The 21,965-nt window shown below is 35.5% G+C and overlaps 1 protein-coding gene across 2 annotated transcripts in view; it reads left to right on the top strand.

Annotated features, from left to right (window-relative positions):
• RASGRF2 (Ras protein specific guanine nucleotide releasing factor 2) overlaps positions 1 to 21,320 on the top strand; it is a 118,748-nt gene extending 97,428 nt beyond the window's left edge. Inside the window, exons 19-27 of one of the 2 annotated variants that reach the window (XM_087958236.1) lie at positions 5,492 to 5,604; positions 7,337 to 7,401; positions 12,140 to 12,239; positions 13,272 to 13,356; positions 13,933 to 14,130; positions 14,647 to 14,726; positions 16,597 to 16,714; positions 17,525 to 17,593; positions 18,260 to 21,320. In XM_087958236.1, coding sequence (XP_087814362.1) covers positions 5,492 to 5,604; positions 7,337 to 7,401; positions 12,140 to 12,239; positions 13,272 to 13,356; positions 13,933 to 14,130; positions 14,647 to 14,726; positions 16,597 to 16,714; positions 17,525 to 17,593; positions 18,260 to 18,352 — 921 coding nt within the window. In that variant the 3' untranslated portion in view covers positions 18,353 to 21,320. Of the gene's footprint in view, positions 1 to 5,491; positions 5,605 to 7,336; positions 7,402 to 12,135; positions 12,240 to 13,271; positions 13,357 to 13,932; positions 14,131 to 14,646; positions 14,727 to 16,596; positions 16,715 to 17,524; positions 17,594 to 18,259 lie in introns of both variants that reach the window. The other variant, XM_087958235.1, reaches the window with a different exon arrangement.
• Positions 21,321 to 21,965: the final 645 nt, after the last annotated feature.

Below are 21,965 nucleotides of genomic sequence, written 5' to 3'. Positions count from 1 at the left end.
ACAGGCAAATTCTTCCATCTTGAAAAATAATGTCCGGTTTCTTCCCCCACCCCGCCACCAAGCACTCCTTCCTGCTACAGACAGATGTCACCACCAGGCTTCGCCTAGCGGCTTTCAACTAGGACTTTCAGGATTCTCTTGTCAGCATAGCCTTTGAAAACAATAAAAAATATGTTTGGCTTTTCAATGTTAAAAAAGTTGAAATCAAAATTTAAAAAATAAAATAAAAATGAAATTATTATTTTTAACTGTCAAAATAAAGCTGCTATGTAGAAGTTGTACTCAGTTAAAATGATAATACTAGGAAATGAAAATCTTGGCTAGATAACAGCTTATTTGCTTGAGAGATTTGAATATTCCTCTTAACATTTACTTAGTCTGAGTGTCAGATCTTTCTCTAGTTTTGTAACAATATAAATAATATGAGTAAGGAACTTGCCAGAAATTCAAAGTAGTAATATATTTACATTACATTTTATTTATTACTTAATCATGAGCAATATGGTAAAAGAGACAGATAGATGAAGGGTGAACTTTTGTTGAATTTTATCTTGATGACTTCGCACTGTGAGATGAATTATTTTGATATTTTGTTTTGTACAGTCAAATAACAGACTTTGATGTCAGTGGTGAAATTTTTAGTACAGACATTGGCTGTTTTAATCTTAATACTAATACTAAAATATGGTTGCATTTTCATGAGTCAGCAAACTGAGTTTATTGCAGTTCCTGGGAAAAATAATTACCCAGTGATCCAAAGGAACATTGTTGATGAAAACAATTAACAGACCTAATGAAATATTAAAAACCATTTTGGGGTGACTTGCTCCCAGCTAGCAGCTCCTGGGGACTTTCCCCCAGATTTTGAGTGCCTCTGATATAATGAGTGTCATGAATAATTTGTCAAGAAGAGACTTAGCTGTCTTCATTCCCTTTTAATTCCCTTATTTCATACTTACTACTATACAGGGAGGAATGAAAATTAAAAGAAAAATAAAGGTGGAAATATTGCTTTGTGCGATTGTTTTAGATTGGTATCTTTATGCTCTAAAGACAGAAGGATGGGTTAAACTGGTCTTGATTTGTACAGTATGCTCTGATAAACCCAATTTATCTTAGAATATTAAAACTATGATCTGATTCTGTATGGAATTACTGGATTTCTTGATTTTCACAAGATGTTGGTGCTTTAAACAACAAAATTAAGTGTGCCATATAAGTGCAACCTCTGTGATTTAAGTTCACATTCATGTACTTCTCCCCTGTTTCTTGTTATGCAACTGCAAAATGTGGAGTATTTTTCTCCTCCTTTAACTAGCTGTATTACTTAGCACTGTCTGTATCTAATGTGTGAGTGATGGTCACTTTCAATTTGGTGTACAATATATTTTTCAGAATTTTTCCCCATTTCTTTAATGTATAAGCTACCCTCATTCCTGAGGCAATACTTAAGTGACATACTATTACAATAATCATACTTTAGAATTCAAAAGAGAAAAAAACCTCTCTTTGCTTGTTTGTAATTAAAGCTATCTACATTTCCATTTGTTTACATAATAATAAAAAATGTGTTTAGTTGAAAACATAGGCCAATCTTTCTAACTGGCTTTCAGTGAAAATAAAGGATGGAAATAGTAGGTGAAAGAAACTTATTCACATAGTTTTGAGAATGCCAGAGATCAAAGCTACTAGATAAGCAGGTATACAGTACTAATACGGTACTAATATACAGTATGTTGAGTAAAGTGGTAATTTGATAAGGAACACAGTATGGTAGTTAAAATGGATTAGAAACCTTGAGTTCTAATCATCCTTAAGCATAGAAGCTGATTGAGTGTCCTTAGGTTGGTCACTCTCTCTTAGCCCAGCTTATGGTAAGTCACAGACTTGTTGAGGCTCTGTGATGCTACCTTGAGCTATAAAAATAAAAGGGTGGACATAAATATAATAAATGAAAATAAAGATAATTCATTTCCACTGTAAATCAGAATGTGTAGTGTATGTTGAAATAAGGTAACTTCACATTTAGAATTGTACTTTAGATAACTTTTGGTTTCCCTTTAAGCATTTGTTTAAATGTGTTCAGTTATCCCTCTCTTGATGCTAAGTTACATTCCTCCGCAATTCCTCACATAAAATGTATTTCCATAACAAGAGATACTTAACTGATGAAAAAAGGTAGTTGTGGAATATGGTGTCAAAAGTTTATAACCATAACTCATTGAGAAATGTACTCCTATACCTTCAGAGCCTTATTCTTAAGCATTATGTCACTCAAAAGTATTTTATTCCTTGTCTCATTCCATGTAACAGGAACACATTTCTTTCTCTTTTCTCCTACTGGATTTCTAATGTGCATGGTTATCATGGCAGACAAAGAGGTAGAATACATCATGGCATGTGATGACCCAGGACATGGCACAAAGGAAACACAGACAGATAATCAATAAGAGTCCCTTTATTATCTCCAATTTTGCCCCCAATGTCCAGGTTACCTTCTGGCTGGAGGAAAACTCTCCCAGTAACAGCCTTTGACTGCAGAAAATTAAGTCCAAACAAGCCAGACTGAAGTAATTAGTCTGGCAGGGCAGGAGCAAGAATTTCAGACTTGAAAGCACAGCAAAACTCACACGGTTGGGAATATGCCAGGAACACAGATAAGCCACAACAACACAAGATAAAGTCCCATTTTCTCCCAACAGCCTGAGATATTATAAAAGTCATAACAGGCAGGCAAACTGGTATCATGGCAATCTGTTATATAATCCTTCAAACAAAAGTACACCAAAACTCAAAACATGAAACAGACTAAATCAAAAGAGACTCTAATCTCAGGAAAATGCATAGTTGGTTAATTATTTGAAAAGATATGCACAAAATTCAAACATAGATCTCTCACATTGCTACATGGAAAGTTAAATGTGCAGGAGTTTCAAGAACTTTGCTGGTGATAATTGTTTCTGTTTCTATGGCAACATATTCTGAATTGCTTCTCACGTGATGGTATTCATTATAAAATAGATTGCTACAAAATATTGGAGACATGAAGCTTTTAGTTTAAATCCTTTATTGAAACATCTGCAGTAACCTGAAATATAAATGACTTCAGTTAGTGCTTTTCAATTAATTCAAGCATAAACATCGACAGAAGGTATTTCAACACTTGAATTCACTGATGGCTGTCTTCTACCATATTCTTTTTGAAATAGTCTTAATTGTTTATGGGATGGAAGAAGGGATATCTATTAAATGGGAGGGAAAGAGTAAAATAGACTGTTCTATTTTGTAAGATTGAGATAAATAAAACACATACTTTTAAGGATAAATGAGATTCCATAGTCACATAGCAGAACAGCTACCGGCCTATTGATTTGACATGCTGTAGGTATTCCTTCCCATTCTAAAGCACTCACTCCTGCATTGAAAATAATTAGGTAAAATTACTATTTTTAATAACCTAAAATTATCTGAGTTCCAATTATCTATCTTGTGCAGGTAATGTCTCCTTCCATAAACTCTCCTGTTAATTAATTACTAGTGTTATTATAACTAGTGTTATTATTACTGTTTCAGAAGAGAAGTCTGAATTGGTTAAAATAAGAAACAAACTTTTTTCATTACAAACTGAACTTCATGGGATATCCAGCATTATTTTTATAAATTGCTTTGGTCCCACAATAAGCTTATGAAAGTGCTCACTTTTCTTAAATACCGTATTTGCAGCGTATAAGATGACTTTTTGCCCTGAAAAACATGCCTCCAATTGGGGGTCGTCTTATATGCCGGGTCGTCTATACGCCGGCAAATAGTAATTGGGAAGCACTGCGGCTGCCCGCGGCTGAGGCACTTTGCGGACCGTGGAAACGAATCCCGTGAAGCCGAAGGAGCAGCCAGCCTTCTCCCAGCTCCCAAGGAAATGAGGCTCGCACCGCCCGAGCTCCGCTGAGGTATCCGGCTGGGGCTGTCAGGAGTTGTTACCGCTGGCGCGGCCGCGCGGCTCCAGTCCCACGTTGCCTTGTGAAGGAAAGGCAAAACCAGGAGCCGCTGCTGCCATTGCAAAGCGCCGCCGCTGCTCTTCCTTTTTGCCTTTCCCTTCCCGAGGCAACGCAGGACTGGAGCAGCGCGGAGCGCGCCAGCGGTAACAACTCCTGACAGCCCCAGCCGGATACCTCAGCGGAGCTCGGGCGGTGCGAGCCTCGCTTCCTTGGGAGCTGGGAGAAGGCTGGCTGCTCCTTTCGGCTTCACGGGATTCGTTTCCACGGTGCACAAAAGTGCCTCAAAAAAAAAAAAAGTGCAAAAGTGGAAGGCGTGCGGAAGAGGGGGCGAGTATATAACAAACTATATTTTGAGTGGAAATGTTGGGGGTCGTCTTATACGCCGGGTCGTCTTATACGCCGGCATATAATAGGTTTCTGTTGATTTTAACCTGTAAATCAAAACTTTCTTCAATAATTTTTCTGGATATTGTCTAGAATCCATGGGCTCTGGTTATACAAGATTCTGATTTTCTTGTCTAAAGTTGTCCATGATTTCACTTGAATATGTTAGTTATAGATTATAACTCTTGTTAATTGGCTCACCATATTATCTTCTCCTAAAAATGAGCTAATTAAAATGAAAAGAAAAATATGCTTAGATGAGTTAAAATTTCAGATGTACATGGAAGTGGGAAAATTTGGTCAGAACTCTGGAGGCAACTTTCTTGTGTGAAAGCCCTGAAGAACCTAGAAAGGAAGTATTATTTTGTAAAGAAACATTCATATGTGCAAAAATTATGTACTGTACATATAAATAAAAACAAATATGACAAAGTACTGTAAAACTCTAGTAAAATAGTTAAGGATTGTTAAACCCATTAAATTTTTGCTACCCAGAGCATTGGGGTGAAAAAATGTTTGGATACTAATTGACGTACATTGAAGATAAATTTAAAGGAAGTCAAGTTGTAGCACTTCTAGTGAAAAACACGTTTCAGGAGGATGCAGTTTTTAAAACTGAAACTTTGGTGGTTTTAAATGGTGACAAACTGTAAGCTTCCATTTTGATGCATTTTACCCCACAATATTCTAGTGCCTTAAAGAGTAGATCACGTAAAAATAATAGATAGCACAACTATTTTTCACAGGAGTGTCAGTTTACTACCAATTTCTCTTAAGTAATGTAATTGTTCTGGATTTAATGAAGCAACATAGAATTAACTTATAGGATTAACTTATAGTAAAAAATATCACTATCATATTAGAATTAATTGTAAAAGCTGAAAAGTGGCTTGCATGGAACTTGATTTGCATCAGATAATTATAGTTGCCAGAAGGGTGATATTCATGGGCTAGGTTGTGACATGCTAACAACTGTAAACAAATTACCGTAACCAGAAAATTATAATGTGCAAAAGCAAATGTATATATTTATTTAAAATTATTTATCATATTAGCTCACAAAGTATAAATCTGTAATATGATTCTTCATCCAGAAATACTTCGTTTTGTAGGATTTTGAATTAAATAGCGAATTGAAGATGAGTGTTCTTAATCTACTAGAAGAAGTTTTGAGAGATCCCGACCTTTTGCCACAAGAAAGGAAAGCTACAGCAAATATCCTGAGGTAAAGAGGATCTATGAATTCCATAACAGAAGTATTATAAAAGAAACAGAAGTGTGATCGATTCAGATGTTTAATTTCACTGTATCACTTTAAAAAGGGGGAAATATAATTTTGTTACAAAAATGTGGTGCTGATCAACTGTTTCATAGAGTTAAAGCCATTTTAATCTTTCTCTAAGGGACATATACTGCAAAATTATACTCATGAAGAATTAGGAACTTTTTGTTCTTTTCACCAAAAGTTTGATTGCAAATTAAAAATATATGAACATTCTAACGACTGTAAATTACATACAAGCCATTTGAGAAGTTAAGCCCCTCCAATAAGTCATCCAAGCCACTTGTTTACATGATAAAAGCAATAATTTCCAGTTCTAGACAGTTTTGAGTGCTGCAATTGAAAAGCCAAACATTTCGAAAGAAGTAGCAGCAAAATATTCTTCTGCAAGAAAAGCTACAGAAAACTTGTATAGCATTTTATACTGTGGTGGCGGCGCAGTGGTTTGAATGCAGTATTGCAGGCTAGTTCTGCTGACTGCCGGCTACCAGCAGTTGGGCAGTTCAGTTCTCACCAGTTCAAGGTTGACTCAGCCTTCCATCCTTCTGAGGTCAGTAAAATGAGGCCCAAAATTGTTGGGGGCAATACATTGACTCTGTAAACCACTTAGAGAGGTCTGTAAAGCACTGTGAAGCAGTATAGTGCTACTGCTATTAAACAACATAATAAATATGTTAGTCTGGACAGCATCATAAAACTGTTATTTCTGGTATTATTTGCCCTAAGACCTATCTTTATTTTCTGACAGGCTTACATTGATGCCTATATAATTAACTTTTGTATTAAAACAATTGACACAGATAATTTGCTACCCCAACCAACAGGTTGGTAGATAGTGGATCTGAAAATCAGTATAAGTGGATCTGCAAGGGATTGAACATTCAATGAATGATTTTTCATAATTCCATGTGATTTTGAAGACAGGTTTTACATTAAGTGCTTCAGGGGTCTCTCTTGGTCCCTGTGTTGTTTTATAAATGTATGGAAATAGTATGGAATATACTGTATCTGGCATGTATTTATAGAGTACTAGAGACATTATAATTAAAAATCATTCTGAAAATTTAAGACTTACATGGCATCAGTGGAACTTATTTCTGAAGAGACATTAAGAATGATGGCTATCATTTATTAGGTATTCATTCAAAACAGCAATCATGAAGATGCATCCTGTAAGTTCATCTTAGGGAAGTTTTTGGTCATATCCCACTTTGTTGAAGTAAGGAGAAGAGATGCAGAGGCTTAATTGCTGCTCCCATTTTGCAGAATACCTCCCCTTTCAATTACGACTTCTTCTCTCCCCTATAACGTTCCAGAAGCAGCTACTAATTTTTCTGTGAAATATTTGGTTAATTTGTTTTTGCTGTCTTCAATTTATTTCACTTTGAATGACTTATTCATTTTTTTGTATTGTTTAATTAATTTTCCTGTCATAATAATTTATAATTATAATTTATTCTTGATTGCTGTAATGTTGATTACATATTATTTTAAAGTATTTATATTTGTTGTTTTGTAAACCACCATGAGTCTGCATTGATTGATTTGACAACATACTAGTAGAATAAATAAGCATATATAAACACTTGGAATACCCATAAGGTAAATATTAAAAGTAGCACAAAAGACTGCAGAAATTCATTGTGATATAAAATATATCGCTAATTATTTTTAGGACACTTTCTCAGGAGGATCAAGATGACACACACTTAAAAATAGAAGATATAATGCAGATGGTAGGTTTATTTAAATCAATATGTTTGGTTTATTTTTTATTCATGTAAATCGAGCTTACTCTCTGGAAATTATGCTTGACTATTCCATTATTACAACCTTTTTTACATATCATTCTTTGCTACATTTTCCTTTGATTACTAGGTGTTTCAACTGTTCAGTAGTTACAATGAAACAAAATAGCTATGAATATGAACTTTGGTTTGTTGAGATGTTATGCAAAATGTGGAACTTTCATTTCAGTATACCAAGGAAGTTGATTAAACTGACTCATACCTTCAGAAACTATTTCTTTATCATCACTTTATATATTTTATTACACAAATCATTTATTTATATAGCCATCCATCTCACAGAAAAGTGATTCTAGGTATTGCGTAATAAAAATAGTAAAATCAAAATACCAAAACAGGTACAATTAAAAAGACATCAAGCAATATTATTAATAACAAGGTGGTAAGGAGAAAAATTGATGTTAAAAACAGTGCTGCCATCTCATTAAATCACCATTTCTTTGAGATTCCTAAGCCTGCAACACAGCGCTGTTTTGAGGATTTTCAGAAGAGTATCAAGGATAGGACTAATCTCACCTTGGTGAGGGGAGATTGATATTCTACAGGGGGGCAACATGGCAGAAAAGGCTCATCTCCTGGGCCCCACCAGAGGAAATTATTTCACCAGAAGGAACAACAATATATTTCTTCTTCCAGACCAGATGGACAGGTACATGTAAATCAGGTGGAGGTAGTTCTTCAAATAAACCTTCAAATGGCTATTTAAATTGCAGTGGCAATTTGCAAGTAAAACATAAACAGGAACTTATTTTTAAAAAGTGAAAATCTGCTAAACATGGAAGAGTTATTTATGTAGAGGAAATATCAAGTTGAATTTGAAGCATAGAAAGTTTTAAACAGTGTGAAGTGCCTGATGTAACTGTGACAGCTTGTTCAAGACCTAGGCATATTATTTACTGTGTTAAGCTTCTTTTTCCTATTCTGTTCTAGGAACACGAATACTCTAGGATTCTGCACATACTATGCATGTTTATTTTAAAAATTGTGTATTAGCAAGCCTCAGGAAGGAGATGGAGGCCTCGGGGGGCCCCACATGAGTTGACAAGCCACACTTGAGTTGGGGGAGTGGGGGTTGTGGAAGGCCGGGGAATGAGGGCAAGGGGTAAATGCATGTGAACACAGGGAGGCTAGGAAAAGGGCATGTGTGCAAGTGCAGGGTTATCTGGGAAAGAGGAAATGGAAGGGGTGGAATGCTGGGTGCAGGGAGAGTGGGGAAAGAGAACATGGGATGTAGGCATGAATGTGACTGCAGGGAGGCCATAGTAAAAGGGTTGAGTGATATGTCCATATGTACAAGCACATTTGAACCCAAAGTAACAGGACATGGGGTGTTTGCCAGTGAAGGAAGAAAGGAGGGAGTAGTGCATGCAAATGATGAAAGGCTGGGCCTGAGGGAGACTTGTCTGAGTGACTTGCAGTCTTCCCTACCGGCTTCCTCATTGACTTTACTTGTGAGAAGTTTCAGAGAAGAAGACAAATGACAATCCAGGACTGGAATGCTGCAACTGGTTGTACGTGCAAGCAAGTTGCCCAGTGCTTGTATTTTGTTCACGTTCCCATGAGATGATGCAATTATTATAAGTATGAGCTAGTTGACAAGCACTCAGATTTGCTCACATGACCATGGGGTGCATTGGGACAGATGGACTTTTAAGGAAACCTTAAATGTAAGGAGAAAGGGGAAAATACCCCCCAAATGCCTCATTGGTAAAAGCACAAGGCACATTTCAAACCTTGCAACTACAAGGAGTCCTCAGGTTATGGCTACTCATTCAGTGACTGTTCAAAGTTACAACACCACCAAATGACAGGGATTTAAACCCAGTCACAGTGAGCCATGGCCACATAATTACCGTTTGCAACCTTCCCTACTTAATTCCCACACGCAAAGTCAATAGGGAAGCCACCAGGAAAAGACACACACGTTCAGTGGTGGGATTCAATTTTTTTTACTACCGGTTCTGTGGGCATGGCTTGGTGGGTGTGGCAGGGGAAGGATACTGTCAAATCTTCAGTCAGAGGTGGCATTTTACGGTTCTTTGAACTACTCAAAATTTCTGCTGTTGGTTCTCCAGAACTGGTCAGAACCTGCTAAATACCACCTCTGCACACATTGTTTCTATAACTTGCTCCTGCCACTTTTTCTTCAAGAAGCCTGGCAGCAGAGTGTCCTCTGTGGCTCCCTTTCCATTTATGCCCCATAGCAGCTCCTGCCAACCTGCCCATGCTCCATAGTGCCTACCAGTGGCCCAGCCTACATTGGCTTATCCTTGCTCCATTGTGCCCACCTATGGACTGTTCTCACTCAGTAGCACTGCTGACAGCTTATGGACCACCTGCTCTGAGTACCACCCACCCGTGGCACTCACCGACCCACCCCCAGCAGCTCTAGCTCGCTGGCTTGCTTGCTTAGCACTACAGTCATTTGAGGTCCTTTCTTAATGAACCACACAGTCTCTGGCTTATGGCGGCACCTGGGATTACTAAGATTGCTGTTGCTGTTGCTCAACACTCCAGAAGATAGGCTTAAGATACAGAAGGATCTTGACAGACTTGAACATTGGACACTACCAAAATGAAATTCAAGGATGAAAAAAGTAAGGTTCTACATTTAGGCAAGAAAAATCAAATGCATAGGTACAGTATATGTGGTACCTTGCTCAATAGTAGTAACTGTGAGAGGGATCTCGGAGTGCTAATGGACAACTATTTAAATATGAGCCCGCAGTGTGCAGCATCTGCCAAAAAAAATGTCAACACAGTCCTAAGCTGCATAAACAGAAGGATAGAATCAAGATCACATGAAATTGCCATTTTATAATGCCTTGGTAAGGCCACACTTGGAATACTGCATTCAGTTTTGGTCACCACAACATAAAAAAGATGTTGAGACTCTATAAAGAATGCAGAGAAGAGCAACAAAGATAATTAGGGAACTGGAGGCTAAAACATGAAGAATGGTTGCAGGAACTGGGTATGTCTAGTTTAATGAAAAGAAGGATTAGGGGAGACATGATAGCAGTGTTCCAATATCTCAGGGGCTGCCACAAAGAAGAGGGAGTCAAGCTATTCTCCAAAGCACCTGAGGGCAGGACAAGAAGCAATGGGTGGAAACTAATCAAGGAGAGAAGCAACCTAGAACTAAGGATAAATTTCCTGACAGAACAATTAATCAATGAAATGGCTTGCCTTAAAAAGTTGTGGAAGTTTTTATGAAGAGATTGGACAACAATTTGTCTGAAATGATATAGGGCTTCCTGCTTGAATGGGGTTGGACTAGAAGATCTCCAAGGTCCCTTCCTACTCTGTTATTCTATTCTAAGTGATGTAATCATGTGATGTGTTATGGCTTGTGTCAGTGTATTAGAGTTCATGAATTGGAATAGACATGATAACAGGTCAGCCAATAGGGATTGTTTGGTGTCCCAGACAGCTCGGACCCTTGTTCAGAGGTAACCTGGTACGTACAGCTGTTACAGGATTTACGCGTAAAGGTAAATGATGCTGTAATAGTGTTTGAGGATAATGCTGCTTGCATTAAAATGGCTACAGGTGACAGAATAAAGAATAGAAGCAACCATGTGGACATTAAGTATTGCAATATCAGAGAAGCCATCAAATGTAAATTAATTAGCTTGCTTCTCTGTTCTTCAGAGGATAATCTGTCATGAAGGGAGGAGTCAGTATCTAAAAGTTCATGATTTGGAATAGACATGGTAACAGGTCAGCCAATGCAGACTGTTTGGTGCCCCAGACAGCTCGGAGCCTGGGTATGGTTTAGCTTGACTGATTTCTCCACAAGAGTTGTTTTTTCCTTGCAATATTGCCTCTGTGTTATATTGCTTCTGTGCTTATGAAGCTTCTGTGTTTCTTTGCTTCAGTTCTGGTGGTTCTGATTGCTTTTGCTTCTGCTTCTTGTTCTTGTACTTGCTACCACGTTGCAAGAACTGCATGGGTATTGTATACATGCATCATGTTTTATATTATTGTATATAAACAAGTTTCTCCTATAAATAAATCCTGCTGAATTATTTACTTGTGTGCTGGTTGGATTGCTGCAAACTCTTGACAGTTTAGTGATGGAAAATCTGGGTGGAAATTGCTGTCATAACTTGAGGACTCCTGTAAGATTGGAAAACTGCAATGAAATTGTTTTATTAGTTTACAACATTAGGAAAATAATTCTCGGTTTCAGAAATAAGAGCTCATGAAATGCTGTTTTGAATGATGGAGAAATGAGAATATATTCTGTCAATGCCCTTTTGGAAGCACTCTTAACTTCTAAAATCTTAATGTATTAATTTTAGGAATTATAAAATAAAATATTAAAATTTTGAGAGAAGTTCATTAATATGTATAAAATGATAAACTTTTTAAAATCTGGGTAAATAATCTATTGGCAAAAAGGAAAATTCATTATTGAAAATGATTTTTTTTAAATGAACTGTATTTTATGTTTTATTTCTGTTGAAATCAGTTCAGCGAGAACCGATTTTGCTCTAACTCTTTTTCCTAAATAACAGAGAGCATATTTACACAAGTGCTTTTCCCTTTCAGGATTTTCCTTCCACAAATAATATAAACAGCTATTACCCAATACTGTAGAAAACAAATACAAAGGTTATAATTGCTTCTTAAACAGTTTAAAATATATTTTTCCTTATAGCTAGAGTGTCCAAAACCAGAATGCTTTGAAACATTATCAGCGATGGAACTTGCTGAACAAATAACTCTCTTAGATCACATTGTCTTCAGAGGCATACCTTATGAGTAAGTGGTGTTCCAATCATTATTATGGGAATTGAAATATTTCTAAGCAAAGGTTTGGATAGTACAAGAATTTGCAACAAAATTGGAATGGATCATACATACAGTAGAAATGGAATCGGTGCATATCTCTCAGCATGAGTGGATCATGAAAGTCTAATATCAAAGCACAATGCAGTGATAGCACACTATTTCTAAGTTGTTCTTTGTGAGGAGGATGCAGTTATTTCCTGAAAAGGGTATCATATCTGTATATAATAAAGCTCCAAAGAACCAATAATAAAATGTTGTATGTGCTGCCAATTCAGGAAATCTGTAGGACAGATAGCAAGCCCATTAAAGGCTGAATATGTAGCATCCAGGGAACAACCATTCAAAAGTAGAGAATTTATTTCTGAATATAAAGGAACCAGGTTCAGTTTATTACATCGCAAAGTAAAACTTGGAATAATTATTTGTGAAATTTGGGTTTGAAAGTCAATACTACTTCTAGACAGTATTGACATATACTGTATGGGTCAGATGGATGAGCACTCTGATTCTGTAGAAGGTGGCTTTATGTTTCCTAATGTCTGTACTTTGTTTACTTTTTTTTAGTCAGCAAAGAGAAGGAGCTACCATTTTCAAAGCATATTCCATTAATTTCTTGTTTGGAGGGGGAAAGGGAATAATGAGTGTAAAGAAGTTATATAAAGCAGTATAAGTGATTCACACTGTATGATCATGTTAAATAGGGAAATAAGTTGATTTCAGTGGGACCCTATTGTAGTATAAAAGGTTTAGGACTTTTCTCCTAATTCTTCTTACTTTAAAGATCTGGCTACAGAAAGTTTACCAAAGAAAATAAGGTGTTTTTTTTAACAAACCTTGTTCGCTAATTTAATTAGGCTTTAAGTAAAGGCTTTTACATTTATAATCAATTAATTTTTAGTAGTTGAGAAGAATTCATTCCAGAATGGTGAAGCTGTTGCCAAAGGAAGCGGAGCAAACAGAAATAAATATTCTCTGTTTTTTGCATTTCTTTTCCCCCCCCAGAGAATTTCTTGGGCAGGGTTGGATGAAATTGGATAAAAATGAAAGAACACCTTACATTATGAAAACCAGCCAACATTTTAATGATGTGAGTTGTAATAGAAATAGAGAATACTTTTTAAGAATACAAGAATGCTAGATTAAAAATATTTCTGAGACCATAAAAGTTACCAAAGGATTCCAGTTTTCCTGAAGAGTATCCAAGCAGTTTGATAGTAAGCATTTTAAAAAGTAGAATCTTAAGAAATCTGCTGAGATTGCCAAGCAATGGCAAAAGAAACTAAATTATATTTTATTAAGATATAGTATAAAGCAAATTGTTCCTAATTACTTTGATTAATTATTTTTGTTTAGATGTCATATTGCTTTATTGCTCGTAGTATACTATTGGAATCTATTGTACAGTGTTTCCTTTACTATCTGTTCAATGATTTCTTTGTTTTTGTTTATTAGAGACTTTTGCAACCTAGCACCTCTCAAATGTGATATCAGAATTTCCAATATTTTTGAAGGGTAGCAGGTTGGGAAAGGCTGTCCTATTTTCATCGTTTTTATAACAGGTTTTGTTTACTAAAAGCCAGACGTATTGAAATCATTAATTTAAATATGTGTTTAAATCAGTCTTATAAATGCAAATATTTATGGTGCTGGTTCTTTCATTTAGATGAGCAATCTTGTAGCATCCCAAATTATGAATTATACTGATATCGGTTCCCGTGCTAATGCCATTGAGAAATGGGTTGCAGTGGCAGATATTTGCCGATGTCTGCACAATTACAATGGTGTCCTTGAAATCACATCAGCCTTCAACAGAAGTGCAATCTACAGACTAAAGAAAACCTGGGCAAAAGTTTCTAAACAAGTAAGTAATTAATATTGAGACATTTCACAAAAAGGCTTACTCTTGGGTGAAAGAGATTGTCCAACCCTGTGAGATAACTGTTGAGCACCAAATTAATCATGAGAAAATTGTGCAGTTTATTTAACCTAATATTTTTGGTATCCTTTTCATGAGAGTGCATTTCTGGATGTATTATTGTAAAGGTTTAAATATTATTCTTGCAGAAATGACATGTTTTTCATGTAAATGTCTGATGCAGCCATGAATTCATTTAAACAATTTTATGATGAGCCTGTTTCAGGACTGTTATGGTTAGTATGTGGTAGGACAGAATTCTGACTTTGATATGTGCATTTGAACAAGTTGAACAAAGCAATGAATACACATATAAAGGTTTTTCTGTGCCAACTTCTTATTCCAGTTGGGCTATGTTTAATGAAGATTACTTGAAGAACTACACATTTCTCTGAAGCTAAATTCTTGTTTAGGAAGCACTTTCTGTATTCTATTACATTTTTGTCATTTTTTTGTTTGTAGACTAAAGCTCTTATGGATAAACTTCAAAAGATTGTGTCATCTGAGGGAAGATTTAAAAATCTGAGAGAAACACTCAAGAAGTATGTCTCTTATTTTGTTCTAATTACTGTATGATTTAAAATTTGCATCTATAGAGAATGACAGACTAATTTTTTTTAAAAAAGCATTAGACTTTTCTTTCTTCAACCTAGCAATCATTGAGACAATTTTGATTTAAACCTGAAATCAAAACTTTGTCAGTGATGGCTAATTTGGCTTCACTTCCATATTCTTTAATAGGTTTCTCTTCAGGAAGGGTTCAGTCTCTTTTTCTCCTGCTTCTTACTCTGAGGTGTTTGTTCTCCCTAACATCTGTGTAATAAGGAGAACAGAAGATATTAAAGCCTGAATGCTGTTATGACCTTTTGATTTAGCTAAAGATCACATCCACGGCACATTGGATTACACCCCTGGTTTGTAGAATGGAAGCTTCTGTTACAAAGTTGTTCCCCTTGCATCCAAAATCCTCTTCTTACAGTTCTTCCATGAAGGAGGAATCGAGGAATGCTTGTTCTATGCAGGATGAGTTAGAGAAAAATAACCCCAGCTTCATTGAGCATATAATGTGCGCAAGAGACGATAAAGAAGAACTTTGACACCTCTTCTTTGAGAGAAAGGACTCAGTGAAGTAATGATGTTTTGTCTTCTTGGCACTAAAATATGTTAGAGGAAAAAGGTTATGTTTGGATTTGATGCATGTCCTACCTGTAGTCCGTAGGCTGGAGGTTGCCTTGTTATTCATACACTTAATTCACTGAAATTCATTGAATTAATTAAAATAGTATAATGACAATCAAACCTGAAAGTTAAATACAATATGGTTATATCATGAATTCAGCCTAATAAATATAGTGTTTTCTAAGGCTATTGTTCTAACTATCCATATTCGGAGTACAGGTAGTCCTCGACTTATGACTACAATTGAGCCCAAAATTTCTGTTCTTAAGTGAGACATTTGTTAAATGAGTTTTCTTCCATTTTACGACCTTTCTTGCCAGAGTTGTTAAGTGAATCACCACAGTTGATGCTGTAACACAGTTGTTACTTGAATCTGACTTTCCTATTGACTTTGCTTGTCAGAAGGTCGCAAAAAGGGATCACATGACCTTGGGCCAGGGGTGGGATTCTACCAGTTTGCACCTATTCACTAGAATCGGTTGTTAACATTCTAAGCAGTTCAGAGAACCGGTTGTTAGAAGAAATTACTGGCCTAATCCTGTAAGGAAGGCAGGAAGGAAACATTCTGGTGTTGCTTACAGAAACTGCCTCTTCATTAACCCTTATTATATTCTTGGCAGGACTAGACTTCCTGTCTCAGGAACTTCTCTGGAGTTTTTTCCCCCTCCTTTGCTGGTATTTTGCTGGTGTGGAGTGACCATTCAAAGTTACAATGGCACTGAAAAAAGTGAGTTATGACCGTTTTTCACACTTATGACTGTTGCAGCATCCCCACAGTCATGAGAGGTCAAGTGAGGAGATGCGTGCCTCAATGTGAGTGATGCTGAGTTGGCCATGCCCAGCCAGTCACATGACCACTAAGTCACGCCCACCAACTTAGGTATGCCCACAGAACCGGTTGTTAAAAAAATTGAATCCCACCCCTGCCTTGGGCACAACAACGGTCATAACTTTGAGTCAGTTGCCAAACATCTGAACTTTGATCACATGATCATGGGAATGCTACAAAGTTGTAAGTGTGAAAAACTGTCATAAGTCACTTTTTTCAGTGCTGTTGTAACTTTGAATGGTCACTAAATGAATTGAAAGTTGAGGACTTCCTGTAATTTCTGCTAGATATTGTGCAACTTACTTCTAAATAAAGGTATTTATTTGGTGTACATTTTGATAATGGGAAAAGGGAGAAAAGATTGTAATTTACAATTCTGACATCTGGTATTTCTTATCCTGCAGTTGCAATCCTCCTTCGGTGCCATATCTTGGGATGTATCTCACAGATCTGGCATTTATTGAAGAAGGAACACCAAACTTTACTGAAGAAGGCCTCGTCAATTTTTCTAAAATGCGAATGGTAATTTCTTTCTACCGTTTTTTTTATATTTCATAGTTAGTGCAGATAGAAATTTTAAAAAGCAATTGTTGATACTTGTATTTACAATCAATGTTCTATTACCATCTGTTGGTATATTCTGGAGAATCAGTATTGTAATCTTGATTAGCCCAGTTCCCATCACAGCCATAACATAGATACTAACCCAGTCAAATCTCCTTCTCTGTGTCTCTGGCAATACAGAATCATTCCTAAACTGGATTAAAAACCACCATTTTTGAAATACATAATCCATACCCATTTTTGCCATATTTATTAAACCCTAGGGAGTTAAATTAAACCCAGAACAAAATTAATCTACCCATTAAAGCATGGAACACTCAAACCTACTCAAAAACCCATTTTGCATATCCTCGGTTAAAAAGCAGCTGGAGAGAAAGAACAACAGAAAAAACAAGTTTCTCTACTGCAGAATTTAGGCTAATCCTAATAGCTTCAAATATGCCTCCTCAACTCTTGTTGATTCCAGTTGATAAACCATATCCATTGTTACCTATTTGGACAACCAGGGAAATGCTATTAGGAAAACAGTTGTATAAAGTGGAAAATGCCACTAAAAGGATAAATTTTTCCTAGTTTAATTCCACTGGGTTGGACTATAAATTCTGCTTTTGGCCTAGAATGAAGTGTTCAGAGACTAAAAGAGCTCCAGAAAGAAGAGCAAAGAATAACCCTTGCTATATTTTACAATTTTATATAGAAAAGTTAGAATTCAAATCACTGCTCTAAAATTCAACAAGAAATTATTATTGATACTTGCTTATTTAACAGATATCACATATTATCAGGGAAATACGTCAATTCCAACAGGCTTCCTATCGAATAGAGCATCAACAAAAGGTACAATGTTTTCATATCTCCTTTTATCACCGTATACATTTTTTACCTTATTCTGGATATATTAATAAATGCTGCCCCATATTTTTTAATCACCAAAGTATATGAAGAGATTTGTAACTTAAAGTTTAATTTAGCATTATACTGGTGTAGGCTTTGATAAATGGTATCTGTTGATCAGGATTGATCAGTGTTTGGCTTCAGAGCTTAGTGATCATGTTGAGATAGCTGAATTCCTGATGTTACACCAGCAACTTAAAACCAGACATAAGTTACCACAGACCCAAAAGTACTTATGACCAAGATTCAAAATTCTGCCAACTGTCAGCCCCACCCCTGATCTATAGAAGTAACCATCACTTTGCATTGAGTGAGATGACAATTTAAAAATAGCTCACAGAAGGTGATTTTTAGCCACAGTGCTTTGATGGGAGAGCTGGTGGGATTATGGCAGATTAAATCATCTCACTGCAATCTGCATTAAAAAAGTATTTCTGTTCTTTTCTAATTCACGTATCTGCTTCTTCTTGTGTTTGCATTAAAGAAGATTGAAATATCTCATTTTGACAGAAATTACAATTCTATTCAGGGAAGTGTATAATCCTTGAATAGAATTGTAATTGTAATCCAACATCACTAAATAATTGTTTCATATTCTTGTTTTCCCAGGTCACTCAATACTTGTTGGACAAAAGCCTCATAATAGACGAAGACACACTGTACGAGCTATCCCTAAAAATTGAACCCAGACTGCCAGCCTGAGAAATTAATATTATTCTTCAGCTACCAAGAACTTAGTTTAATGAAAAATTATGCATGGCATGCCTCTATAGAATGCAAGGGGCTGAAGCTGAGAAAAATTGAAATTCCCTTCTCCATTAAAGGGATGCAGAGTCTCACAGAGATACTTTTTCAGAGAAGCAACTGTTGGAGGAACGGAGTCACGTAGCAGAAATGTGGGTCAAATGGTTGTTACTTGAAAAGAAGTAAAGAGATTTCAAAACAAATAAAGGACTAAAGAAAAGATGGGCAATAACAGTAATGAGCCAGTCAAGGAGACAGCAGAATGAAATATGAATGCAACATTTGCTAGAGTTGAATAATGATAGCATGCTACCAGAGGAAGAAATCTTGTCTAACTATCTTTGGATGCAATTCAAAAAGCATGTTTTATTTAGATATTTTGGCCAAATTTGCACTTTATCAAGTCTATTGTAAATGAAAGAGTATTTGTAGAAGCAACAATGTAATATGTAACAGCATTATTTCCTGAATAATCCATTCATATAATCCATTTGGCACGATGAGAGATATTAAAACAAGCAAGATGGCATCTGCAGCATCCATCAACTTGCCTGTTTTGATACCCTTTATGGACACCACTAAAACTGTTTATTTTAACTGAAGATGTCTGTTCATAAATTAATTTTCCTATATTTACTTTTTTTCAAAACTGAAAGAAGACTGAAGAATATCAGTGTGCCATTATGAATACTAGCTTGATAGTCTAAATATATTATTCATTCTCTAATAATAGCAATATGTGAGATGATCTGGTATGCAAATTAATGCACTGTCTTGCATGGTTGCTCGATATACAAGCTTAGAAGGGACTGGATTGATACTGCAATGTTGTGGCAACCCTGTCTCTATAGTACGTTAGTCTCTTTGATAATTTGTATGTTGTTTTCCAATAGCGCATTTCTCATATAACTTTGGTTAAAATATATATGTCTTAATGAGATCGTGATGTCTTCTCCTATGCACTAGTAGATGAAACAAGTGGGTTTTTTTCTTTCTTACTGGAAAATAGTTCCAAACAAATATCCTATTATAAGGATCAACCTCTTGCCTTCTGCCCCCCACTCCATTGAAGACAATAAGTAACCCTGAGTTCTGTATTGGTGTCAGAGGCTAGGTAGGTTAACCTGAGAAATAATAGGAATAAATCATATATAATTTTGATGTTCCAATGGATTTTCATGCTTTTTAGAACAAGTAATGAAGGTGTAGAGTTTCTGAATCTTTTACTTTTTCATGGATAACATTACACCCTATGATCACTGTTCTTGGCGCTATAATATCATTTAACTATCACTGAGTTTCACATAACTAGGCTAGCAGTAACAAACATATATGTGTGGTTGTGCATGTGTCTGTGTACAATCATGACTCCAGAATCACCTTAATAATTAAAAAAGCCAGTTTCTATAAGTGTAGCTTGTGTTCAAACAGTTGCTTTGTCACATACATTAATAAAGAGATCCCATATTTTCTTCTAAAGAAAAGAAAATTTCTAACACTGAATAGTACATAAACTCTACCTCTTATATAGAGTTGTGCAAACATACTTGGATTGCAGTGGTGATCTTATAAGAATTACAAATTATTTTGCATATTCATATTTTTGCTATATGTCAATCTGTGTATATTACATTCCCTCGCCTAGATTACAAGATTGTTCGAACAACAGTAATTTGTCAAATCCTTGGAAAATAAAAACATATTTATCCTATTTTTTTACACTTTGAAAGAGTAAATAATATTTTAATCTCACATTCTCCATATTGACTTTAGAAGGAAGAATATGTTTAATATTTGTTGTAGAAACTACTTAGGAAGAAAAAAATACTTTTGTTTATCTGATTTGAATAAGTTACTAACAGATTTATTTTTTTAAATCTATGGAAATTAGATACTTGCAGATCAATTTAGATTTTCAGACATATAAACTAGTTCTTTGATTGCCTAAATAAAAGTAGTCTCCCTGAATGGAAAGAATACATAAACCAATTGTTTAAAAATGCATTTAATGTCACTTTTGAATAATTAGAATAAAGTATGCTTTTCCAAGGAGTCTCAACCAGCAGATGAAAAATCCCCTTAAACCCTCTTAAGAGCATTACTGTTTTAAAAAGGATGATCATTTGGTCATATCGGAGAATTCATTACTTAGTGCTAAATTCTGACAATGGAAAATTAATCTATGTGGCTTTTTTTCATCTCCATTTCTAATATGTTGCCAGTCCAGAAAATCTAGTTTTGTCTAATGACAGATCCCATCCATTATCTGCTCAGTAGGAAATTTAATCATTCTAAAGCCCTATTTTTATATAACTATATGCTTGGCTGCACATTTAAAGGAATTATAAAATACTCTGTTAAGTTTTCAGAAGAACTTAAATAGGAATGTTGTAGGCATGTTTTAAGTATTTCTGGTTAATGAATATGGTAGATTTCAATGTTATTTATAGATATTTGTTTATCTTTTGTTGAAGGTAATTGTTCTTTTCATAAATGCCTGTCAGAAAAAGATAATAGCAGTTTAAGCATGATAAACAGAAGCATGAATTATATGGCCACCAGATAATTTACTGATATTTTCACTGTGTTAATAATAATTTTTAAAATTTCACGCACCAATTATTTAACAGAAAAATACTTAATTTCTAAGGCAGTACTTTTTAATTATTTTCTTTCTTCTAGGGTGAATCATCTTCCCTTCTTCACAAATTCCATATTGAATCTATACATTATTTTGTGAGAATTGTTTGTGAATGTAGTGATTGGTAATTTATTTTGATTTCCTTGTATTTCATTTTATAATATTAGCTTTGTCCTTTCAAGGGGCACTTTGCCTATTTTGGATTCTAAGTGCAGCCGAAGGTGCTTATATCTGTTTTTATCCTATTTAATTTACATATTCCATTAAATTATATGATGACTCTTATTCTGTGTGGTCCTTGTTTTCTGGCCTTTTTGTTCAAAATATTTAGCAAGCTTAAATTCATTATTGTTAACAAGCATTCAGCATATATTTCTGCCATCATGAAGGGAGTAGTCAGAATATTCCTATTGAATATTCAATACTGTCCTGTCAGCTTTGGAAGCCATATTCCACACTGCCACATAGCCTGAGAAAGTGGGAGGGGGTGATTTCAATTAAGTAGCTCTAAGTAGACAAAATAAAATTCTTTTGTTAGTTCAAGGTCATTTAGTATGGTGCAGGATGAAATAAGGATCTTACTTTTGGACGGATCGTGATTGGGCTATGTGATGTGATGACGACCAAGGGGGATGGATTTGTAGTTGGGAAATTGTGGAAAGCCCAAAAACTTTTAGATTCGGGATTCCACAGATGTGCCAGGTGCTATTCAAATAAAGGTACTTTTGAGATATGTTTGTCTCGGAGTTACTGATTGGAATGTAGGTTTGCTGGAACGCTGATACTAGCATTATCCTAAAATGTTGTTCCTAGAAGATTTAATTAAAGAAAACAAGTTCTAAATATATTAGAATAATTCATGTATTATTGCATTTGGACAGACTCTATATTGTGGGCCTTCCATTGAAACAAGATAGAAAATCACAACTT

The sequence above is a fragment of the Notechis scutatus genome, chromosome 2 (genome assembly GCF_049901735.1).
Source record: "Notechis scutatus isolate UNSWTSFEM ecotype Mainland chromosome 2, rNotScu1.2, whole genome shotgun sequence".
Lineage (NCBI taxonomy): Eukaryota > Metazoa > Chordata > Lepidosauria > Squamata > Elapidae > Notechis > Notechis scutatus.
The sequence above is the reverse complement of the archived record's forward strand: the minus strand, read 5'-3'. Positions and strand labels throughout refer to the sequence as shown.